The following is a 23,038-nucleotide window of genomic DNA, read 5'->3' as shown; positions in this document are numbered from 1 at the left end:
TCTTGATCCTAAGACTACAGAGTGAAGCACTCCATCGCTCCACTTGTTCCAGGCCACACTCCACACAGGCTGTTCTCAGAGTGGCTCTTTTTGGCTTGACTTTCTGCAATGGTGCCTGGTGCTTTGCCTTCAAAACCTTACTTTGCATACCTTCTGGACTCCCTTTCCCATCGTCTCTTTCCCTCAGGTGCAGCCCTTGCAGGGTGGGCTGATGACTCCTCTGTCTACTCCAACTCCTGGTTCTTTTTCACTCGCACAGGAATGACTCTTGGTAAGTGCACTGTATCCCCCAGATATATCCCATTTGTGCTTCTTCTGGTAGAGTCCGGATGAAAACTACCCTAGAACAGTCTGTGCAGCACAGAACCCCCAGGACCCCTCAGAACACCAGCTTCTGTTCTCTATGTTGACAACTGGGGACACTGCGTCTTTTCACAGACACCAGGCAGATGCCAGCATTAGCCAGAAGGGCATGGTCACCCATCTTGTTCCAGGAACATGGCTTCCTAGTTCTGACTCTGTGTACTGGTTCCTATCTAATCTGTTACTGTGAAGTGATGGCCTTTGGAAAGGTCACATTGCTAGTGTTTGTTCCTACAGCCTCACTGGCAGAAAGGGGGAACTGCTGCCTGAATCTACTTGAGGACTCATTCGTTAAGATCCCCAGCTCATAGCCCTGAAAGGCACCTACTATCTCTGCTCCATCAACACAGTTCCAGCATAAATTGCCATAAACCTTTTTTTTTCACCTCCTGATCTTGCTAGATTTAGCCATCATAGCCTTTCTAATGTTTAAAAAGTACTAGCTTGGTTTTGAAAGGAAACAGTATCTGGGTGGGCAGGTGGCAGGGGTGTTGTGTGTTGTGGATTTTGGTTTTGAAAAATCATTTAAGATGTATTGAGAAAGCATAGTTGCTGGCTTTGGGATTCTGAGTATATGCGATGCCTCTCAGCAGGCCACTTTTATTCCAGTTCTGAGCAGTAACCACAGAGCATCCAGACCCATAGGGCCCAGAGTATGATTGGAAGAAACGACTGCCAGGGGATTCTAAGTCTGTTCCTGTGGGGGATGGAAATGACGGTGAATCCTGAAAGGATTCTCATACCCTCAAGACCTCAGGGAGTATCTCTCATACATAGCTCAGGAGCCTGGGGATGAGTCTAGCAAGACTTTCAGAAATTTCCTCATAGCTGATGCAAAATCTAGATTAAAGAAGGCAAAGCCCAAAGCTGTCTAAAATAGTAAGGCTTTGATATCCTCACACTGTTTTTCTACAGTGTTTGTTGTCATAGCCTAGCTGCTACAAAACACCAACTCTATCGGGAAAATAAAATGGTATGATAAGACAAAATGTAATTCTTTTGTACTCTTTGGCCACTGTGACTGTGATCGCTGCCATATACTGAGATAAGAGGGTGGCCTCTATAGGATTTGTACCCAGAACAAAGAATCACAAGACATTGATCCAATGGGACACCTCTCGCCAAGGGCCTCTGAAGGTCAGATTTCTGCAGTTAGGCTGTATGGTGCTGGCTGATTGCTCCAAATGCGCCAGTGCCAAGATCACAAGCCAGTCTACCTCTCCCCCTCTCTTCCCTTCCAACTTTTTCTATGACGTGATTTTTATGACTGGTAATACTGTAATTAATGATGCTGAAGATACCAATGATTATGAACATTATGATGAGGTAAGATGCTTAAGTCTTACCATTTAAAATTAAGAACAGGGGATAAATCTTACTCTCCTAGCCTCTCAGATCGAGCCCATCAGAAGCAACATGGGAAGATTAAAGCTCTGATTGTCTCCCTCAGCAGTTTCTTGCAGGCAACTGACTTGCCCTCAATTGGTGCTCCTGAGAACGTGGACATTTTAAAGATGCTGAGAGCCTTAACAGGATGGGGTGGTAGAAAGAATGAGACAGATTATGGTAGAGTTGTTTCTGTCTGGGCTCTCTTGTATGCCATGATTCCAACAGCAACAATCGGAAGAGTTTGAGTCAATTAAAAAACACCAACCACCAACCAAGGATGACAAATAAATACAGAATTAAAGATAAATCCTAAAACTGCAAGCCGAGAAGCAGTTGAGTTCACGACCACCTGTGCTGTTTTCCAGAGTTTCTCTGGAAAGGCTGACTGCTGTTCTCACAGTCATATCCCACACGCTGTGGCATTTACTTCTCGGAACCTAACCGTGAGTCACAGGTGGGAGCACGTGAACTTTCCTCCATAACTGGTCCAGGTTCTAGGTTTGTAGGCCCTCTTTTGAGCAACATTTGGAGACTGTGGGCATTTCCTATTATTTTCACGTGGTGACAGAATCCGCTACCACAGATAGACACAGCCTATCTTCCAGAAGCCAGGGCTAGAGAGACGTTTTCTTGGTGGCTGCATTTCTTCACTGAGCCCTCATGATCAAAGATGTCAGCAGCTACAGGAAAACTACTAGGCTTCCAGCTTGGGCACATTTAGAAGATGAAAGCAGCTGGGCTGTCTCTCTGGCACCCTCGCCATCCATCGCACATAGCACTTGTAAGGATTATAGCGGTGCTCAACCTTCCTAATGCTGCAACCCTTTAATACAGCTCCTCCTGTTGTTGTGATCCCCAAGCATAACATTATTTTTGTTGCTAATTCATAACTGTTGTCTTGCTACTGTTATAAGCTGTAATGTAAATAGCTGCTATGCAGGATATCTGATAGGCAGTCCCCCTCCCCAAAGTTGAGACCCACAGGTGGAGAACCACTGGATTAAAGGAAGATTGTCTGACTAAGGGCAATAGGTAACTTTTGACCCAGTATTCGTGTAGTTCTTAGATTCATCACTGTTTAATTTAAAAGATGCATTTGTACCTTGACTAGGGGCATCTATGTAGAACACTGATAACCGCAATAATTACCACTGAATGAGCAATTACCGTGTGTCCAGCACTACCGCTAGAACTTTACACATATTAAATCATAAGGCCCCTATAACTAACATAAATTTGGCTCTGTCTACAGTGTTAGAACATGTTTTGAGATGGTAGTTGGCACTTCTGGCTTTCATAGGACAGTGCACAGTCAAGAAAATAAAAGTTTAAAGAGCAGGGTGGAATAAGCAGAAATGAACTAAGTGACTGTCAGGAAGACGGTGCTCTCAGGGACTTCTGCCACGTGTCCAGGTTTGTTTTAGTTTCCTCTGTACAGGAGAATCGAGGTGAGTCAGCAGGTGTTCCAGGAAAGGAGCTGAGTTTCCTGATGAATATTGAAAATCACCTGAGGATGGAAGACTTACTCTGAAAGGCAATGCACTCTCCATCACACACCCCGCTTGGCAGCTGGGTTCCGGCAGGGAGGAAAACCGGAGAGGAAATCATAGGGCCTGGGGCATTCCAAGGGCGTGGCATGGAGCTGGGCAGTCCCTGCTCCTTACCATACCTGAAAGGAGCTACATGAGACTGCAATACTGTACTCTACCAGGCACTTATAAAGGCGCATATAAAAGAAAGGCGGAAACACGCTGAGCCACGGGAGAAAGAATGTGCAAAGGTAAACAATGTATAGCATGTCCTCACTATACCAGTGGAAATGTATGACCCTGGGGGGTAAATTTTACGTTTTTCACCTGAATTTTTGGAACTTTACAATACAGAAAGCATTTTAGCAAATTTTAGAATGTATGCAATTGCTTCCAGAAGTTCTCTGGTTAAGCACTGCTGTTTGGAAAAATTGAATAAACCAGTTTCCTGCACTCTGGCAACGGTCATACTGTCCTGTGAACTCCACAGAGAGAATTTCTACGCATTTCGGAGACACTGTGGCATTCATTAGCTAACTGTCCCTGTGCGGCTAAAACGTGAGGGCTGTGTAGGCATTGCCTGTCTGCTCTGCGGTCGGTCTTAGCCATCCTGTACCGATCCTGTGTGTTTCTGTGTCTCTGAACGACCTGTCTCTCTGGCTGAGAGAATCTAGCAGCAACACTGGGGCCTCAACATTTTCTTACCTGTCATCCTTCAATGCAAAACAAACATTTATGAAAAGTGGCCATGAAAGATTACATTTCTATTTGTCACATTCACTGAAAACATCCATCCTGTGTACATCTTCCTACAAGTCAATTTTTGCTTCCAACGCTGTCGCATTTTGTAGATAACAGTAAATTAATCTCTAAGTCTTAGGAGTCTGCCTAGCAAGCCGACTTCCCCTTGCACTACGTAGACATAGTCCTGCTTTAAAAGGACGGATTGTGAGGGCCTCTGCAGTGTGTCTGCCTGCACCCCCTTCAGAGTTGGTGCAGCACCCTTCTGCATCTCTCTACATCACCAAAGAGAAACTGATTAATGTACCCAAGGCAACAAAAGGCATTCTGACCAAGCAAGGCCATTCATTCCTCCTATTGGCAAGAGAGTCTAAGCGATTTACAAAGGAAATTCTCTTCACCCAAGTCTTGGTAATGTTAAACTAGATGGTGGAATGTGCCCCTCTTCGTCATCCTACCCAACACCTGAGCTGCAGCCTCCTCCAGGAGTGCATGGGGAAAATATACACTACCTCCCCCAGTGAGGCCAGGCCTCTCCAACATCCCATAAGCAGTGTGACCCTCACAGACTTCAGCTCTACTCCACTCTATTTTAATGAAAACAGAGCGTCATTCTCTCTCAAACCTTTCTTTTCTCCTATAGATGGGAACAGAAAGCACTAAGGCTATGGGATCAACACTGCAATCCATATGGCTATTCCAAATTCAAGGGTCACCGCCACTCAAAGGGAGGGTGCAAATCCGTATTGCAGCTAATTAATTTATCCTTCATTATCAACTGTTCTGAACCACAAAGGGAGCTTACCAGCTACTTTCCAACATCCAAAGGATAAAAAACCCAAAACTGAATGGAAAGTCTAAGAGACTTAGCAAACAAACTGCTGGCCATTTGGGAGTATCTTAAGGCTCCCCGAAAAGCACCCCATGACTGAAATCAATTAAAAGGAGCCAAAGGCTGACCTGCTGCTGAAGAGAAAGAGCTTAAATCTCCCACCTACCCAATAAAGGTCCAAAAGATCCCAAATCCCTGGAGGCCTCATAAATACTCTGAGAATTTTTTTAAGTGCCGGAAAGAAGGAGAGATTTGAGAAGAGAGAAGCCTCTGCTTCTAAATAATAGTGCCTCTCCTGTGGTTAGGCGCAGCCTTCAGGATTTGCCTTTCAAGCTCTTTATTGAAATTGCTCAGGTCTTTTAACAGATCTCCTGTGACGACTCAAAAGCCTTAAGCTAATTACGCTTGGCTGAGATATGCTTGATGAGATGGAGGAAAACAGAAAAGCTTTTGAAAGGGGGGGAAAATCTCTATCCATCTGCTGGTGGTCTTACTAAAAGAATAGGTGCGAAGCGGGAGGGCAGCCAGCCAGAGTGGGGAGCAGAGGGCTCCTTTAATTACAGGGTCAGTGAGACCATTACTGCTTGGAATGTTGGGAAACGCCAGGCAAACAAGCTTGGGGAACCGGGTGGCGGCAGCAATGCTTAGCTGAACAAGCAAGGCCAAAGATGGGAGCCATAGAGAACATAGATTTGGAGGAAAGAGAATTCGGTGGGCTTGGGAGGAGAAAATAATTGTAAATTGGAAAAAAGCCAAGCAGGTGGTCTGTAAAGACGAGAAAAGCTCCTCGGTTGAAATTCAGGTTTCACAACAAAGCCGCCTTTCCCCATTTTCCTTACTGGTTATCTTTGGTCCTCAAAGGCAGGTTGCAGACGGAGCCCCCAGTGACGTGGTTCTCTCTGATGACAGTGAGGCACTGGCTTCTGTTATGCTTGGCGGTGCAGGTGAACAGCCTGCGTTTGGCTTTCAAATCAATGCCCCAGGTGTTGACTCAATATGGCAAACAGCTTATGCGTCTCTCTCTAAACTCGCTTCAGCTTTTGAGGTTTTTTTTTTTTTTTTAAATAACTAATCCCCTCAAAATTCAGCTGAGAAAACGTTCGATTTTGGAAGGCAAACTGACTCAAAGAAGACGGCTTACACTGAAGCCTATTTTTATTTTGTATAGGATAACTTCTGCGAGTTGAACAACTTATGTCCCAAATCCTAATTTATTTATTTATTTTTAAAAAGTGATTGGAAACGAAACGCTGCTTTTGTTCCCATGACTCCCTTTTCCTTCTGTGTCTGAACATGCGCAAAACTATCAAAAGGATGGGAATCTTCCCCGTTTTGTCCCCTGTTGTTTCCTCTCTGCTCAGTGAAGCTGGAGAAGTCTTGGTGTTTGCAGGACTTCTAAGTACACAACTCACATGCATACGGAGGCTGTTTTAAAATATCCCAGGGCTGCAAATAAACAGTGCCCTTCTCCTGTGTCCTCACTAGGTATTAGGGTATAGCATGCGTTTCCACTTTTGTTACTTTCTGGCGTGGACAGATTGCATTTGTGCTTGGCATTGGAGGACACACATGGGCGAGAAGGTCAGGGCCTACTGACCTGGTGTGTACTGTGGTCTTTCACTCATGCTTTAGTCCCTATGAGAGGAGAGATACTTGGATGACAGATGCTTTTATTGCCTCCTTGTTCATGGCATCAGATTGCAAACTTTTTTTTCTCCATTACATCAAAGGAATGAACTTAGGAAAAATAATTCTGCCAGTCCCAGAACGGGCATGGATTTCACACCCACTCCCTACAATGTCCTCCCATAAAGATTTTTTTCTTCCAAAAGTTGGTTTTGTTTTGCTTTTTTTCAGGGTCTAACTTTTCTCATCCCAGAACAGAATGAAAAATTGACTTGTAAAGAATGAAGATCACCTGAGACACAGGTCCTCTGCCACTCAAAGAAAGGCCTCTTCAGTGGTTAAATGTAGACACGCTCTAGCCTTTGTCTCATAGCTTTTTCTGACATTCTAAGAAGGTCCCAGCACTGGGGTGGAAGTGAAGTGTCAGAGCTGGAAATTAGGCTGCATTTCTCCTCTATGAATTCCTGCCTTTTAGTTTCTTTAAGCTACCAGGGAACTATGTGATGCTAATTGAGCATTTCCATCCGTCGCACCTGGTGAAAGTCAGCTGGTTTCAATGACACACCAATGCTTTTCCATTCCTGTAGGCGTTCCTGGACCACTACCAGCAGCAGCAGCAGCAGCAGCAACAGCAACAGCATCACAAAACCCAGGATTTTGTTACAAACATACAACTCTTAACAGGCCTCTGTTTTCAGACCCATCAGCTCACAAACTGGAGCGGTTAGTCCCAGCTGCTCCCACGCTTAATGCCTCAGGTGATCTGGCTCAACTCAGTTTGCAGCTCTGCTCCTCAGTGTGGGGCTCCACCTGTGGGGGATGGGATTCCTGTTGCCAGAGTCACGTGGTGAGAACTATCACTCATGGGTCCCTCTCCCCGGGTTCGATTTTTGTTTTGTACGCCTATCCCTTCTGTTGTTTCTCCTCCAGCCTCAAGCTGGGTGTCTTGTGCAAATGAGTGCTGCACATGTGTTTGTGCACGTGTTGAACATTGTTGGAAGTGACTGAAGAGGTTACTCTCTGATTCACCCCTCAGTCAGTCTTGGTTTTGTTCAAAGGCTCATGCACCGTGATAGAAAAGGAACGAGAGGATAAGAGGGCCAGCTATGTTTCCTTTTGTCGCTGTTCTGGGTTTTGATGCCAAGTAGTAGAGTAGCAGTGCTAATTGAAAACGTGGACAACACCAGCGATTTTCTCATAAGATGGCCCGAGTCTTAGAGCTGATGCTAAAGCCCACCAAGATCTATGGTATCGGAACCCTTGAGGCAGTGCCTAAGAATCTGCATTGCAACTGTCTTTTGAGAGCCATACTACTAGAATCCACTAGCTATGCTTGTGGCTAGTTTACTGTTAACCTATGCGAGAGCTAGGAAGGCCACCTTTCCTACTCCTCTTTGTGGTACTAGAAAGTCAGTGAGCCCTCCCTCATTCCTCCATATTCTTCCACCATTTACTGTGGCCGCAGTGAATATATGGATTCCAGTTCTACCTTCTAACCAGCAGATGCTCACATTGAGAAGCTAGCTCACCGTAATGAATTCACTGCCTAATTTAGAATATCATACGGATTCCCAAGTAAAAGAAAGATTTGTGTGTCTCTTCTTTTCTAGGAAAATCTATTAATTCTTATTAGTTAATTAATAATTAAGACAATCCTGTTGTTGTTTATTTCAGAGAAACCACACTGAGAGAGAACAGTTGTATTCTTTGACACCTGCAAATTACCACAGGTCTCAAGGAGGCCACAGTCTGAAACAGGTCTTGCAGAGGGAAAATCAAGGTGTTGAGGCTCTAGGAAAGACCCCATCCCCTTACCTGTGCTGGTACACAGAAGCCATTTATACACCTTGTCTCATGGTGCCCTTTCTCCATCTTTAAAGCTACCAGCCTCATCCTCCTTAGCTTTCCTCACACAGCTTTCTTCCCTACTTGGACTCCTCCTCTTCTCTCTTTCACTTACTAGTTTGTGATGACACTGGGTTCCCCTGGATGCACCAGGCTGCGCCCATCTCAAGACCACTAGCATCGTTGCGCCAGGAAGTACATAACGTGGTCACAGGTTCCAGGTGTTAGGACGTGGGCATCTTTCGAGTGCCATTATTCAGTTTCTGTATGGAAATCCTCAGTGTTTCCCTCAACCTCACATTCTCTTCCTGACTGAACTGAAAGGGTCACTCTATCCTTTGTAATAAAGTAGGAAGATATATTTTGGAGAGCTTTCTGTCCTTTTAGGTAATCTTAATGTCAAATTACTGGTTACCTATTCAAGAGGCAAGGGTTTGGCATACAAAAATATTTGCTCGTATACTCTTACAGATAAAGAAGTTACATGACATATTTATACTGCCTGCTATTTATCTTAATTACTAGATTTTTTTGAAAATTCTGTTTTATAATGATATAACAGTTTCTAACAGTATTTTGTTCATTTGAAAAAATTAATGTAGCATTATGTGAAATACTGTCCATATTTAATTTTAAAAAGTCCTTCCTAAACTCGGAATTGTAGGTTCATATAAAAAATATTATGAACCACATAATCCTGACTGTTACTTGAACTTTTTGGCACTGTGTAACACTAATTGAACTGGCTGGTATGTAGAGTGGACTGGTGAACTCACAGAGATCCACCTGCTTCTTCCTCCCAAGTGCTGGGATTAAAAGCATGTACCACTGGGTCAGAGAGATGGCTCAGAGGTTAACAGCACTGGCAGCTCTTCCAAAGATCCTGAGTTCAATTCCCAGCAGCCACACGATGGCCCACAACCATCTATAAGGAGATCTGGAGCCCTCTCCTGGTGTGCAGGCACACGCACAGGCAGAATATTGTGTAAATAATAAACAAATAAATCTTTAAAATAAGACATGTACCAGCACACCCAGCCTTTAGGTACATAACCCATTTAATCATGATTAACATTTAAGGGATAAACTAAATGTAAATAATCAAAACTATTAATCTTTAAAATGGGTCTTTAAGAAAAAGATAATCAAATCTAAGTGCCGTGGAATCTGTCTTTAATCCCACAGTCTGAGTCAGGAGGATCTAAAGTGAGACTTGGGCTGCACGGAGACGTGAGAGAGAGAGAGAGAGAGAGAGAGAGAGAGAGAGAGAGAGAGAGAGAGAGAGAGAGAGAGAGAATGTCACATGGTTTCCCTCATTTTTCTTATCTCTCTGTACTTGTTTTTCAATATAATTTCAGTTCAAATTGGGGAAAATCAACTATAACAACTCTGACAATTTGTTGGATTGTTTCTAAAATAAAATGTAAGTTTCAATGATAATTTATCATTAAGAAACTGGACTGTTTGCCCAGCAGTTCATGTTGTAATGAAGCAACCATGCACAGTCAACCCAAACCCCTTCCTACTGTTAGTGGATGCACCTCCCCTTTCTTCTTCATTTTTTTTTTAAATCATCGAAGCAAATGTCATAAAAACAAATGTAGTGAAACATTCAGGCGGCAAGAGCTCTAATTGTTTCCATCTTGATTATAAAAACAAATTGAAAGGTAAATCCTCACAGTGAAATAAATGAAAAAAATAATTAACATTCAAAGTGCTCCCTGTACCACCTGCTCTCTCCACCTCGCTGTGCGGCAGTGAAGGTGCACAAATGGCAGTGGGAAGAAAGTGAGTCTTCTCTTGAAGCTGGGAGAAAAGCAGCACTTACATTTGAATTTCAAATCAGAATGTACACCTTTTGTCCAATCAGTGGGGCTTGGAGGTTCCTACAGCTGATGATTCAAGTGAAATCATTATGTCTAAAGCCACGTGCAATAAATAATTCACCCAAGATCCACCACATGACATTTCTGTGGCTGTTTCTATACTTATAAATCAACAACTTTTATTTAAATAACCGTCGAGGAGCTAACTCCAACCAACATCTGAATTTAAGGTTATCTTTTACAAACTGTATACAGGTACATATTAAATTTAGAGTGGACGATATTTTAGTGTTTTGTAGCTAAAAGTTTAAAATGGCCGCATTTGTTCGTGCATCCACATTATTACTGTCTCCACCTGCCTTGCCCACTTACATGGTTGAGTATCCTGCACTGTGTTGTCACTCTCATGGCTGGCCTTTCTGTACATATGGCTGGCTCAGACTTTTAGTTCAGAGCTCCAGTGAAAGAAAGTCTTAACTTTTGTCAGGCTTAGAGAAATCAAAACCAGTTCACTTAAAGTGGGTGGAATCCCCTTTTATGTGTAGTTGCAACAAAATACTGTTCAAAGGAAATTTGAGATGCTGTTTTAGGAGCGTACAAGAAAGAAACCTTTTTGCCTAACAAAGGCAGGTCAAAGAAAGGCAGTGTACTTCAGAGCACTGTTGTAAGGGCACCTGATACCAATGTGCCCTGAGATGCCGGAGGCTCAAAGCAGGCTGCTTGGAAAGCTGTGCACAGAAGGTGGCATCAGAGGGAGCCACTGTCTTCCACTCTACTAGCTTAGAGAGCGATGTGGAAGAAACAAAGATGACATGGCATTGTGGGGCTAAGCCACTCCCAGGGACGTCTCAGGTGTATACACACCTGACTGTCAGTGTTCACAAAGACTTCATAATTTGGGGGGACTTGTGACAAAATGTTGTTGATACAAAATTTTTTTTAATAATCTGGGCAGTTTATATAAATATTACAAAGTGGGACCCAGGAAATTATTTTTCTGTAAAGAGTCAGGTAGTAAATGTTGGAAGCTTTGCATTTTCTCATAAAACTTTATTTATAGAGCTTGGAATTTGAATTTTATATAATTATATATGAGTCCTATACAAAAAAGTTCAGCACAGTGCAATGAATGTAATATTTTATGATCTTTACTGATTGCAGTCTATAACTTAACATGGAAAAACAGATGAATCAATGCAGAAAACCACCTCTCTGTATCCGAGCTGCCAGCAAGTCTCCAGGTCACATGTATAGCCAGGTGGTCCATACATGCTCCTATTCTAGCCCTGAGATTTTGCCTCTGCTTTGACAGCTTCACTCTGTCACTGTCTTTCATGTGCTGCCAAAAGAGACAGAGGCCAATGTGATTTTAAGTCAAAAAAAAAAAAATTGGCCACAACAGACAAGGTCATTAAACAATCATCAATAAGATTATAGCAACCATGAATATTTATGTACCCCCCCATCAGAGTATCTACATAAACAAAGCAAATACTAACATAATTGAAATGCGAAGATAACAATAACATATTGGTAATGGGAGCATTGATATACCACTCTTAGCTATGATGTTTGGCTAAGAAGGGGATTATCTTAAAGATGTATATAATGTGTACTTGTAGATGGTATAGCATATAGCAAGAAGTGGAAAGTTTGGAGAGGAGCAAACAAGTTCTCACTTGGGCTCCCACCTCTACTCTGGAGATATCTGAAGTGGGCCCATTAGTGGCTTTAACAGCCTCATTCAACTCCAGTTGCAGCATCTAAATATAGTTTCTGATAAAAATTATAGTCAATCAATACTGAGCAGATGAATGAGAGAGTGAGTGAATACATGAACAAAAGGTTTATATATCCATAGGGTCATCATTAACCCATTGCTCCAAGGAGCTACTACTAGTAAGATGTATTGGCTAGCGGGGGGCGGGGGAGAAAAGGGTTATATTATCTATATTCCATGTGATTTCATTGTGCAGTAAATATTGGGCATCATAATACAAATACTACGTTTTCACTTGTTAACATTTCTCTTTTGGTGATGAGCCTAGCCTTTAATGGCTGAGCCATCTTGCCAGCCCCACTTGTTAACACTTCTTAGACACTGAATTGTTAACATTTTAATTGGTCAAGAGGTGATGATGATAGAATTTATTGTATATGTATTGGTTTTTATAGAGAAACAACCAAACTGCCCCCCCCCCCAAATCACAGAAAGAATTGCAATGGTCTGGATGAAAGTCTGTGACAGTAGTAGGGAAATAGGGACAGAGATATAAAATGAAAGGTATACACTGATACCTAAGTAGAAGCAAAAACAACTATGCTAGCTGTGTGTAGTAGCATCAAGGCTCACAAGATTTAGACACCAATGAACTATAAACCCTGTCAGAAATTCCCTTAAATTTTGAACCATTAAATATTTTATCAACAAAGAAATACGCTATGTGAAACAAGAAGACACTGCTGGCTTCTTAGAAGTAACTCAGAAGTAAGACTCTAATTGGCTGAAGCTCAAACATTACTTATCTAACCTAAAATTTTCTTGTTATGCATTCTCAAAAGTCATCTATAATAAACTCCAGGGTCTTGTTTGGTCTAGAGGAATATTGTCAATAAATGTAAAATAAAACCCCCCAAATAATAAGAAATTATTGTATCTTACATTAATTAGTAAAATTTAATGTTTTGCTTAATAACACATTTTATATCATAGGAATCTTAGAAGAATATATATACTTATGTGCACAGTGTAGCAGACTATACAGTGGGCATACATTTACAGTATAGAGTAATTTCTGATGTGTTTAGATGCTTTTGTCCTTTCCTAATATAACATGTAATACTAACTCAGTATTTTAACATGGTCCGGTATACATATTAAATAGTTAATGAACATGAATTCAGTGAGGTGGATAAAAGGGCTGAAAATAGCAATTTTACGTTCTGTACACTGTTAGGAAAAAAATTGCCCAAGACTTCTCGGTGGACTAGAGAGATGCATTCCTGGTTGTCATTTCAATGGGATGCTTTGCTTTCACCCAGTATCCTATGTGGATAATCTGATGCTATGCTCACGTGCTAGGAGTTTTCAGACTTTCTATTTAATGGACTGGTTCACATAACTACAGAAGAAGTTGGTGTTTAGAAAACATAATAATAAAAATGAATTTCTCATAATAATGGCAATGACTTGTTCATGATGGAAGAAGAGGATGTCTTTCCTTGTTTTTTGTTTTTGTATTTTGCTTTTTGACATTAACTACTCTGAAAACTTAGTGCTTCTGAGTTGTGTTTGTAGGGTGATATTCAGAACTCAGAACTCTGAATGTCCTTTGCCTATAACGGCAATCCATAAACATATCCATTTACCTATACTCAATTATACAGGTTATTACTATTATATATGCACACACTTCAAATGCTCTCTTGATATGATTTTAATATGGTACTGCTTCCTTTATTAATGAATGATTTAAATAAAATACTGTGCAGGCATTTAATTATGTATGACGGTCATGATTTTATCTTTCTGAAAATTGCAATTCAGCCTTATAAAACATCTTGGAGAGTAATCTAAATACAGTGTCACCAAATGTGAATAATTTATACTTGCTGTCTTTAGAGAACGTTAATTTTATGGAATATGTAAGGATAATATATTATAAAATATTAGATTTAAATGCAAATAAAAGTTAATCTTTTCATTACTTGTGATAAGAACTCAGGTACTTTAAATACAGAGTCTGAGAACTCAAATATTTCAGAAAGGAACAAGCATAACATTTAAAGTTAGATCCCACTTAGGGACAGACAGATCTTTTTGATTTGGAAAATTATTTCCATGAGTCACACAGTTGTAGAATTACATGCCTCGGGCCAGGGCCAGACTAACCTAGACTTGAAACAAATTCAATTGGAAATGAAATACTGAGAATATTAAAGGGGAGCAGGTGAAATAGGACAAAGAGTATGCAGCTGGATCCTAGAGAGTTCTTAGAGGAGGCTTCAGACAGGAGTGAGCTGGTAATCAATCGCTAGCCTGACCCTAACAGGCACTTAACCTTCCAACCATCCTTAGAAAACATGGCTCTTCAGGGAACAAGGGATGGCCAAGGGTGGACTATCTGCATGGGAGGCTTAGTGAGCACTGAGGACACTGCGATGAAGACACAAGGTGAGAGAAAGTGGGAAGGTAGCCGTGGTAGATGCTTGGAGCCTGATTAGAAGCAATGTCAGGGACACAGAAAGGGGTCATCCCATTCTTATAACACGTAATGATTTTTTTCTATCTTAAAAGACAAGGTGATCACAGCTAACTAGAAGGTTTTTAACAGATTCTACACACACACACACACTAAATGTATACTATGTAAACCAATGTTATGATTGAGTATAAATAGGCTTCCTAGTCTGTGCATTTTAGTTTGATGTGAAGGATAAAAATATGTACCATTCTTAAAATCTTCTTAAATTAGAATTTAAGTTAAAACTTCATAATTTTATGTTCAGTGTATTTAACACATACAAGGAATTCCATGAAACACTTTAGAATTTGTATAAGGCCCAAATAGTGACCATCCCTTTTTATTTAAAATTCATCTTAAAACAAAATTTAGTTGAAATTTTTTTTTTGCGCTAGGAGGTAGGATTAGAAAGAGATGAATTGACAGAAGAAAGGCATTGGAAAGAACCTGCCACCAGGAAACTGCCCGAGAAAGCCGCTAAGATGAGAGTCAAAGCATTGCTCAGCTGAGTTCATTTAGAAAGAGGAAACACGGGGTCTCTGAGATGGGCAGTCGCAGGAAGTTAGCTTATTATCCAAGATGCAAGGTAGGAACAGAAATCCAGGCCAGTTGACCAGGATTTATTATTCAATTTTATGTAATTTTTTTTCACAAGTCACAAGGAACCCTGACCACTCTGGTTATTATTAGCACAACACAGGCTAGCCACAGAAGTGTGTTAGTGGCCTGATATGAGGCTATGCTGCTGCCACAGGCAGCACTTTCCAAGGAGGGGCAAATCAGCATGGGCAACAGCCATGTTGGGATGCCATCACCAATGGAAAACACCAGGAGTGCCGAACTGCTGCCCTACCAAAAAGATGATGATGATAAGGGTGGCTCTGAGCAGCCTTTGTATAAACTGAAATTAAGCAGAATGGCGTATCTCCTCACTTACATATCTTCAGGGAAAGCTAGATCTCCAGTTCTTGATGGGTCCTAATGTAAAGTGTGATTAACCTGGCCATCTTTGTCCCTAGCCTAGGAGCCTCTGCATTTTACCCACAGAATAAAACAAGTTAAAGTAGAGAAATTCCACTACTTCAGTGCTGAGTGTATTGCTATTGCTTCCACTGTTACCAGGCTTTTTTCAACAAGAATATGCCCTTCAGAGTTGTCCCTTTTTGACAACTGAATACACTGTAACCTTATAATTTTATTAATGAGTCCATGGCTCCAATTACTACCTTAAAAATGGACAGTCTTCGAAGTTAAAAGATTTGCCAACAATCACACAGTCAGGATGAATGTCACGATGCCTGTATATGCTTCCTGATTCTGCTGGCCAATTGCCAAAGGGTACGCATTAAAATAAAAGTTCATCACTGACCCACAGAGCATTTTATCCACATTCCTCTCCATATTTATCTTTCCCAAGAAAGTCCTAAGGATAAAATACATTTGAAGTTCCAAACAATTGTGGTAAACCTTAAATACACAGTTCAAGTGTTGCTGTTCCACATCTTATTAATTAATTGCTATAAGAAAAATAATCAATTGATGGGTGGATCGGGGCCCAGAGGGGTCTGCTCAAACTATTGCACTAACCAAGGACAATACAATAGTAAACATCGAAGCCCTACTCTGATCTACCCAATAGACAGGACATTCTCCACAGTTATGTGGAGAGTGGGGACTAACTCTGACATGAACTCTGGTGCTCCATATTTGACCACCTCTCCTTGGTGGGGAGGCCTGGTGGCACTCAAAGAAAGAATAAGCAGGATACCAAGATGAGACTTGGTAGCCTATGACCATATAGTGAGGGAGGAGGTCCCCCTTGGTCATAGACCTAGGGGAGGGGAATAGGGTGAAGGCGGGAGGGAAGGAGGAATGGGAGGATACAAGTGATGGGATAACAATTGAGTTGTAATCTGAATAAATTAATAAAATTTTTAAAAAATTAAAAAAGAAAAATAATTAAGAACAAATTTCTGCACTCTGGGTAAATCTTGAGTAAAAAGTACACCGTGTATACTAAAATACAAATGGAAAAAAATTGGCTTTAAGAATGATACAATGTTGGCATCATTGAGACTTTCTGACAAAAACTTCTGAATTTGACTAGGAGTGAATTTCTTCTGAAATTGTATGAAAAAAACAAACACAAGAATTCTTTATAGAAAGCATCTCCTGTACCTCTCTACTATTTAGTTATTAACATAAAGGATGCCATTTCTCTAGATTTTAAATGCATTGCAGATCCTGCTGGGAAACCATAAGCCTGGCCTCATTTAGGAGGAGGTGATAGGGCTGCCTGAGCAGAGCTGCCATATGCAGAACCTCACTTTCTGCCAGTTGAAAACTTCGTCGTTCAGGTCTCCCAGGAAGATGACCCTTGTGCTCTTGTGTAGTTTTTATCAGCGTGAACTTCTGCTGAATGTTTTCCTTCTTTAAAAAATCCATATTTTGGTAGCGCTAACTTCAAAACTTAATGTTGCAACATCTGTGCCCATACACCTGGGAGCCATTGGAGATGTGCCCTGAAGATTATCTACAGTTTCTAATCCTATAAAATGCTGCAAAGGAAATGGAAGATGCTGCGCTTTTTCTGCTGGCATGGAAATGTCTTTTTTAAAGGAGCCACTGTTTGCCTCAGTAGAAAGATTCTCATTGTAAAAGAGAACAAGTCCTTTCTGAACTATAAAGAACAATTCTTCAAATAGAATAGGACATTAATTTATTGTTTATATCTAATTATTAGTATATATGAATATATTTCTATTAAGATATGTCTTTGTTTGTATGTATAAAACCTGGAGATAAAGTCTGAAATGTTTTCAAATGAGACTCTTTAATAACTATTTGAGTCTAAAGAAGGCAAAATAAATGTAAGCTTGTTGAATTTACTCATTGACTTTTTAATGGGGAATTACTAATAACTCAATTTCATCTTGCTTAAAAAATAGAAATTATGGTTTTATTATTATTTCTGAAACACAGATTGAGATCTCAACAAAGAAAAGCCAGATTATAAGTGAGGGAACTCTTATACCCTACCGTCCGTTGCTAAATCCATTTCTATAGGATAAAATATGTCATCAGAAGTCAGGTGTGGTGGCTTATGCCTGTAATCTCCGAACTCAGGGAGGCAGAGGCAGGTGGATTGCTGTGAGTCAAAGCCAGCCTGGTCTACAAAGTGAGTCCAGGACAGACAAGGGTACACAGAGAACCCCTGTCTCGGAAAAACAAAACAAAACAAAAAAGTCATCAGGTAAACTGTCTATAGCCATATTCTACTACCTTTATAAGATGGTTCTGTCACTCTAATGTGAGCAATTATTTGTTGTTGAAAGTAGTATATGTGAAAGTTTTGTGAATTCTGATAGTTATGGGAAGCAATTAATGGACTTGGGAGAACTTCCTTGTAGATTCTCTTGACTTTGTTATCAGTTTATGAAATTGGGCTAAACGCTAAATACTTGATGTGCTATGACTTTTTGCAACTGACATTTGCTATTGGTTGAACATTCACTGCAAATGGTATGCCATCTGCTTTGGTCATCACTGCCATGAATATCAGGACTCAGCTGTAGATAAGTTAAATAATTGTTCCAATGTCACTCAGATGTCATTGATATAAATGTGCCTCCTCTGAGTGTCACTAGTTTACTTTTGTCTTTCTTTTGGAGGCTACTATGGTTTATGTGTCTCGCAAGACTTCAGATGTTGAAAGTCGATCCCCATTGTCGGGAATTAAATGGGCGGAATTTGATTGTGTGGTTTAGAAGTGAGTCAAGTTCATGGCGCTCAATCTTCTGTAATTGAATCCTTATGACTTTATAAGAGGAGGAAGAGACTAGACATGCATGTATGAGCATGTGACCACTCATACATACACATAGTAACACATATAAACTTACACATACACATGCATACACAAACTACCATTTAGTCCCAGTCTCTCTCCATGTCAGAACTCTGCCAACTAGAAGACCGTCACCAGATGCTGGTCCTGGACCATACACCGTCAGAAACGTGAGCCCAAATGAGCCTTTCCCTCATTGTTTACCCAGTCTGTCTTATTATTAGCAACAAAGGTACAGTATAAGCACTTCTCTTGTATGTAACAGAATAGCTTTCTACTTTTCTGCTGATGCAAAGAGTAAGATAACAGAGGTAATGCATTCAATTTGCCCCTGGCTGCCCACATGTTGTTCCAAGACTGACAGAAGAGGGGTGGCTTCTTACAAAAAAAGGGAAAGTGAACCCCTAAGTCTTCTGTAATTATAGAAAAGTTTCAGAGCAGGGAACTTTGTGGTGAATGTGGACTGCCTCTATAGGTCAAGTTACACAGAAAGAGAATGTACAAGTTGTTTGATGTTGCCTTCTCAAGTACTGCATTAAAGTAAATAATTTCTTCACGAGGAAAGTTAAGCAAATGAGTATTCATTGTGGTGCTTTTTTCATTTTAGTGGTAGAGTTGAAAAGTTGGGAAATTCATATACTTAGCTTTTTATCATATCTGAATCTGAGTGAAGGTTGTTTTGCTTCTCTTTCCTCACTGTCAGGTAAGTGGCTACAGATATGCCATTTATTTGACTTGCCACAGACATGGTGCCATGAGGCTGAATTCTGATTTACCATTGAGAAGAACATAGCAAAGACAGAGAAGAAAAGTGGCATGGGATAAACAGTAGATTTCTTTTTTTAAGTATCAAAATCATTACTGTAGCTCAGCAATTAAATGACACCAATGTTCCTGCCAAGAAATGTTCATAACGTGGAAGCTGTACTTGCAGTTGACCTGATTTTACAATTGAGATCATGTCTGTGCTTTACTTTGGAAGGGAAATTGATCGTGGTGTTCTCTAAGCAAGGTCTACCAAGTCATGGCGCTGTGACTGCTGTTGCAAGTACCTACTGATTTAAGAGGACAATGACTTACGAGATGATGGAACAGATCATTTCATGAACCTTTTAAAGAGACATTTAAGAATTAGAGTCTTCTGTTTCTTCTGTAAGTACTAAATTCCTCTGATATTCTTATAAAATTTCTCTTTAATACAATACTTCCTTCCCCTGATATGATATATTATTTATAAAGTATTTATATCCTCTATCATGGTAGAAATAATTATGACCTAGTTTGCTTCTTAAACATAATTCAATGCTATTTTAAGATTTAACAGACATGGATTGTAACCGAGACGGCTCAATGGATGAGCACGTTTACATGCTTCTTTGATCATCACCATGCAAAGGAAAGCAGGATGAAATCAATTCGAAAGGTTTCATCTATTTGTTATAAAGCTATTTAACTTGTCCTGGGATTCATCCCTCTGTTTTATGATTTTGATTTCTTACAGACTTTCTCAATGATAGAGTTTAAATATTTAAATGAAATCTAAATGACTATCAGGCAGATCTTCATTCCGTTTGGAAGGAGACATGTCTACAACATCATTTGTTACTTCTGGATTTTACTCTAGTTTCCAAAACAGATGCAAGGTTACAGATGTGTCCATGTGTCTCTTTTCTGGCTGCAGCTGTGGAGGACAGCTTCGACACTTGGATTCTGGGGAGGTGTTCACAGCACCTGATTGTGTTGTGCTAATTTAGGAACATTCCTACCTTCTCCACCTTCCCCCGCTTCTGGGTCATCTGTCAGGGGAATCACTTCTGGTTGCTCCACAATCGTGGCATCTTCTTGATTTGGTGAAAGGTCTAAGTGGAGAGAAACAGAAGGAGACTCAATAATGTTTAGGTTGGAAACACTGAGAAAATATAGTGGCTACAGAACAGTAAGTCTTTTTATAACCTCTATAACACAAAACCTGATTGTTGGCTCTCCAGCTCCATCCACTCCTCTCTCTCTCTCCTGTCTCTCTCTGTCTGTCTGTCTGTCTCTGTCTGTCTGTCTCTCTCTCTTCTCTCTGTCTCTCCTCTCTCTGTCTCTGTCTGTCTGTCTGACTCTCTCTCTCTCCTCTCTCTGTCTCTCCTCTCTCTGTCTCTGTCTGTCTGTCTGTCTCTCTCCTCTCTCTCTCCTCTCTGTCTGTCTGTCTGTCTCTCCCTTTCCTCTCTCTCTCTCCTCCCTCTGTCTCTGTCTGTCTGTTCATCTCTGTCTCTGTCTCTGTCTTGTCTCTGTCTCTCTCTCACACACACAAAGGGACGCTACATATTCATACATACAGATATGCACATACACACATACTCACACACAAGCTCACACATACAAGAAACTCACATATATTCACACATTCAGACTCTTGCTCTTACACACACACAGTCATACATGCTTTTGATAGAGAAGTCACGGTTCACAATTTCATCTCATTCTTGCCAACAAGATATTCTGCTTTCAGTACCTTCTGTGTCCATAGGTGAGCGTGGGGACTCTGGCTCAGTTTTCCCTTCCTTCTTTGTTGAGTCCTTCTGTTGACCTGTAGAGTGATTGAAAAAGAAAAAAATATGATATGCATGTCCATAACTTCGTCCCAGGTCTGAAAAGCAAATCCATCAGAGTCCATCTTCTAGTCATATTCAAGGGGTATTTTAAAACAGAAGTGTAGGGCACCAATATCAGTTTTCAAATAATTAAATTTACATCGATTATTTTATGCAGGGTATTCAGATAATTTGCACAACCAAACAAACAAATAAAATCCTATTTTTTGACACAATTAGTATTCAGCTTATCATTTGATTGGACATTTGCAGACAACAATCTGAAAGATCTGAAATGTTAAGATCATTTTCTGGGCTACATGGGTAACATTTAGATACCTTACACAGCAATTTTGTATATTTAGGGTCACCTCTCCAAACTAAATGGTACCTGTACTTCATTCCTCCATAGGAGCATGTAGGAAGATGAGGAAGGAGTGGATGGTGGGACATCTCAGTGTAAGATTCTAGATGGCCTGAAGGCAGCAGTGTCATTATTAGGTAAATGAAATAGTGTTTCATTATTAGCTAAGGAAATGGAGTTTTTAGCTGAAGAAATATAAAATTACAGGTGGCCTGGACTCAGCTCCCATGACAATAGTGTTGTCAGCCGAGCAAGCCGCAGCAGGCAGATAACCAGAGCAAACAAAGCTGTAGCGAACTGAGGAGATCAAGTTAAAAATTCTCCCTAGCCCCCATCTCAACCCTGCCCCTGGGAATTACTGCTCTTATCTCACCCTACTTAGACTTTACCACCCTAGACCCCCTATTGTTAGCCTAGCACTCTTTAACTAACCATTGCCACTGAGTTTTACTTTTTGTAGATGATATTTAAACCCTAAGTTTCTGTAGGACGAGGTCTTTCCATCTCCCCGGAGTTTGGTGGACCCTGACGTGTCAGATTAATAAATTCCTTTGCTTGCTTTTGCATCGACTCTGGACTCTGTCTCTCAATTGGGCTTCCAGGGATAAACTCAGACAGCCCGAGTTTAACATCAGCAGTCCCCTTAGACATTGGCTGACTGTAGAAAAGATCAGACAATAGCTCATGGCTTTTCTTCCACATCCTCTGACTTCTCCCCTGCAGGCCTTTAAACACTAATATTCACTAAGTTAGAAAATTGAAACCTGTCTACTTTTGCCTTACACTAATGAAAGATTTTATGCCTCTGATGTTTGTTGAATTAAAATAAATAGATAGATAGATGATAGATAGAGGATAAATAAATAAATGAGTAAATAAATCTAGACTTTGAACTTGTTGTAAGGACAGAAAGGACACATGAGAGCTAGAAATGTTTATTTTTGTACATCCCTGTTTTGGGAGGGGCATTTCTTTCATCTTGTTCTTATTTCTCCCTTTAAGTTGATGGCATCCCTCTGTCTGTGATACTATGACCTGCGGTGGGACATCCCATTCAAATCAGACCTTTTTATGTGACTTGGTTTAGAAATGGCCAGAATACAGACATCCTATGAATTTTTGCAAAAGCTGAAGATTCATTGCAAAGTTCTTGCAGCTCCCTGCACTAAGCAGAACATGTTCCTGATCTGGGGCAGAGTCCTGCAGAGCCCTGCAGAGGCACATGGAGCCAGGCCTGAGCACAACAAATCTCCTTGAAAGCGGCTGAGGTTTAGGGCTTATTAGTTACTGAGGCAATGTTTCCTCAGTAGGCAACGCTTCCTCCTACATCTTCTGCTTTGGCATGTCTGTTCTTAGACCATCCTTCCTCTAAGTTCCTTCCCTGTCAGTATGAACCCCAAAGCCAAAAAACAAAACAAAACAAAACAAAACCCAGAAACAGAACAAAACAAACAGTTTTGTTTTAATGACATCATTTCCTCTAAGCTCAGTTTTGATTGAAAGACCTGATAAAATAATGAACATTAACATTTATTTACCCCGAGCTGTTTTGAATTACTTTGTTCCATCATTCCCAAAGCTCAGTGAGGCCCTGAGTATGGATGGCTCTGAAAACATGTTCTTCGTCCCTCGTTTTCCACTCCCCTTTTCCTTTTCTGGCTCAGAATTTTACGTTAAAAATTAAATGCACAGAGCAAAACACACAAATCATAATTATATAGCTTGACAACTTGACGTGGCTGGCCTCATATACAGTCTCTCTCAGATTTAAAAAAAAAATTGGAACTTTCAATTCCCACCCTCCTGTGTCATCTAAGTTTTAAATTGTTAGCAAAGATGATCTTTAAAATGTG

At 40.7% G+C, this 23,038-nt stretch overlaps 1 protein-coding gene across 1 annotated transcript in view; it reads right to left on the bottom strand.

Annotated features, from left to right (window-relative positions):
• The window catches only part of Macrod2 (mono-ADP ribosylhydrolase 2), a 1,925,774-nt gene that overhangs the window by 53,330 nt on the left and 1,849,406 nt on the right, over positions 1-23,038 (bottom strand). The window contains exons 15-16 of the mRNA XM_051144748.1: positions 20,743-20,817; positions 20,009-20,101 (exon numbers count right to left, since the gene is read on the bottom strand). Coding sequence (XP_051000705.1) covers positions 20,009-20,101; positions 20,743-20,817 — 168 coding nt within the window. The remainder of the gene's footprint in view (positions 1-20,008; positions 20,102-20,742; positions 20,818-23,038) is intronic.

Source organism: Acomys russatus, chromosome 4 (assembly GCF_903995435.1).
Source record: "Acomys russatus chromosome 4, mAcoRus1.1, whole genome shotgun sequence".
In the NCBI taxonomy this organism is placed as follows: domain Eukaryota; kingdom Metazoa; phylum Chordata; class Mammalia; order Rodentia; family Muridae; genus Acomys; species Acomys russatus.
The sequence above is the reverse complement of the archived record's forward strand: the minus strand, read 5'-3'. Positions and strand labels throughout refer to the sequence as shown.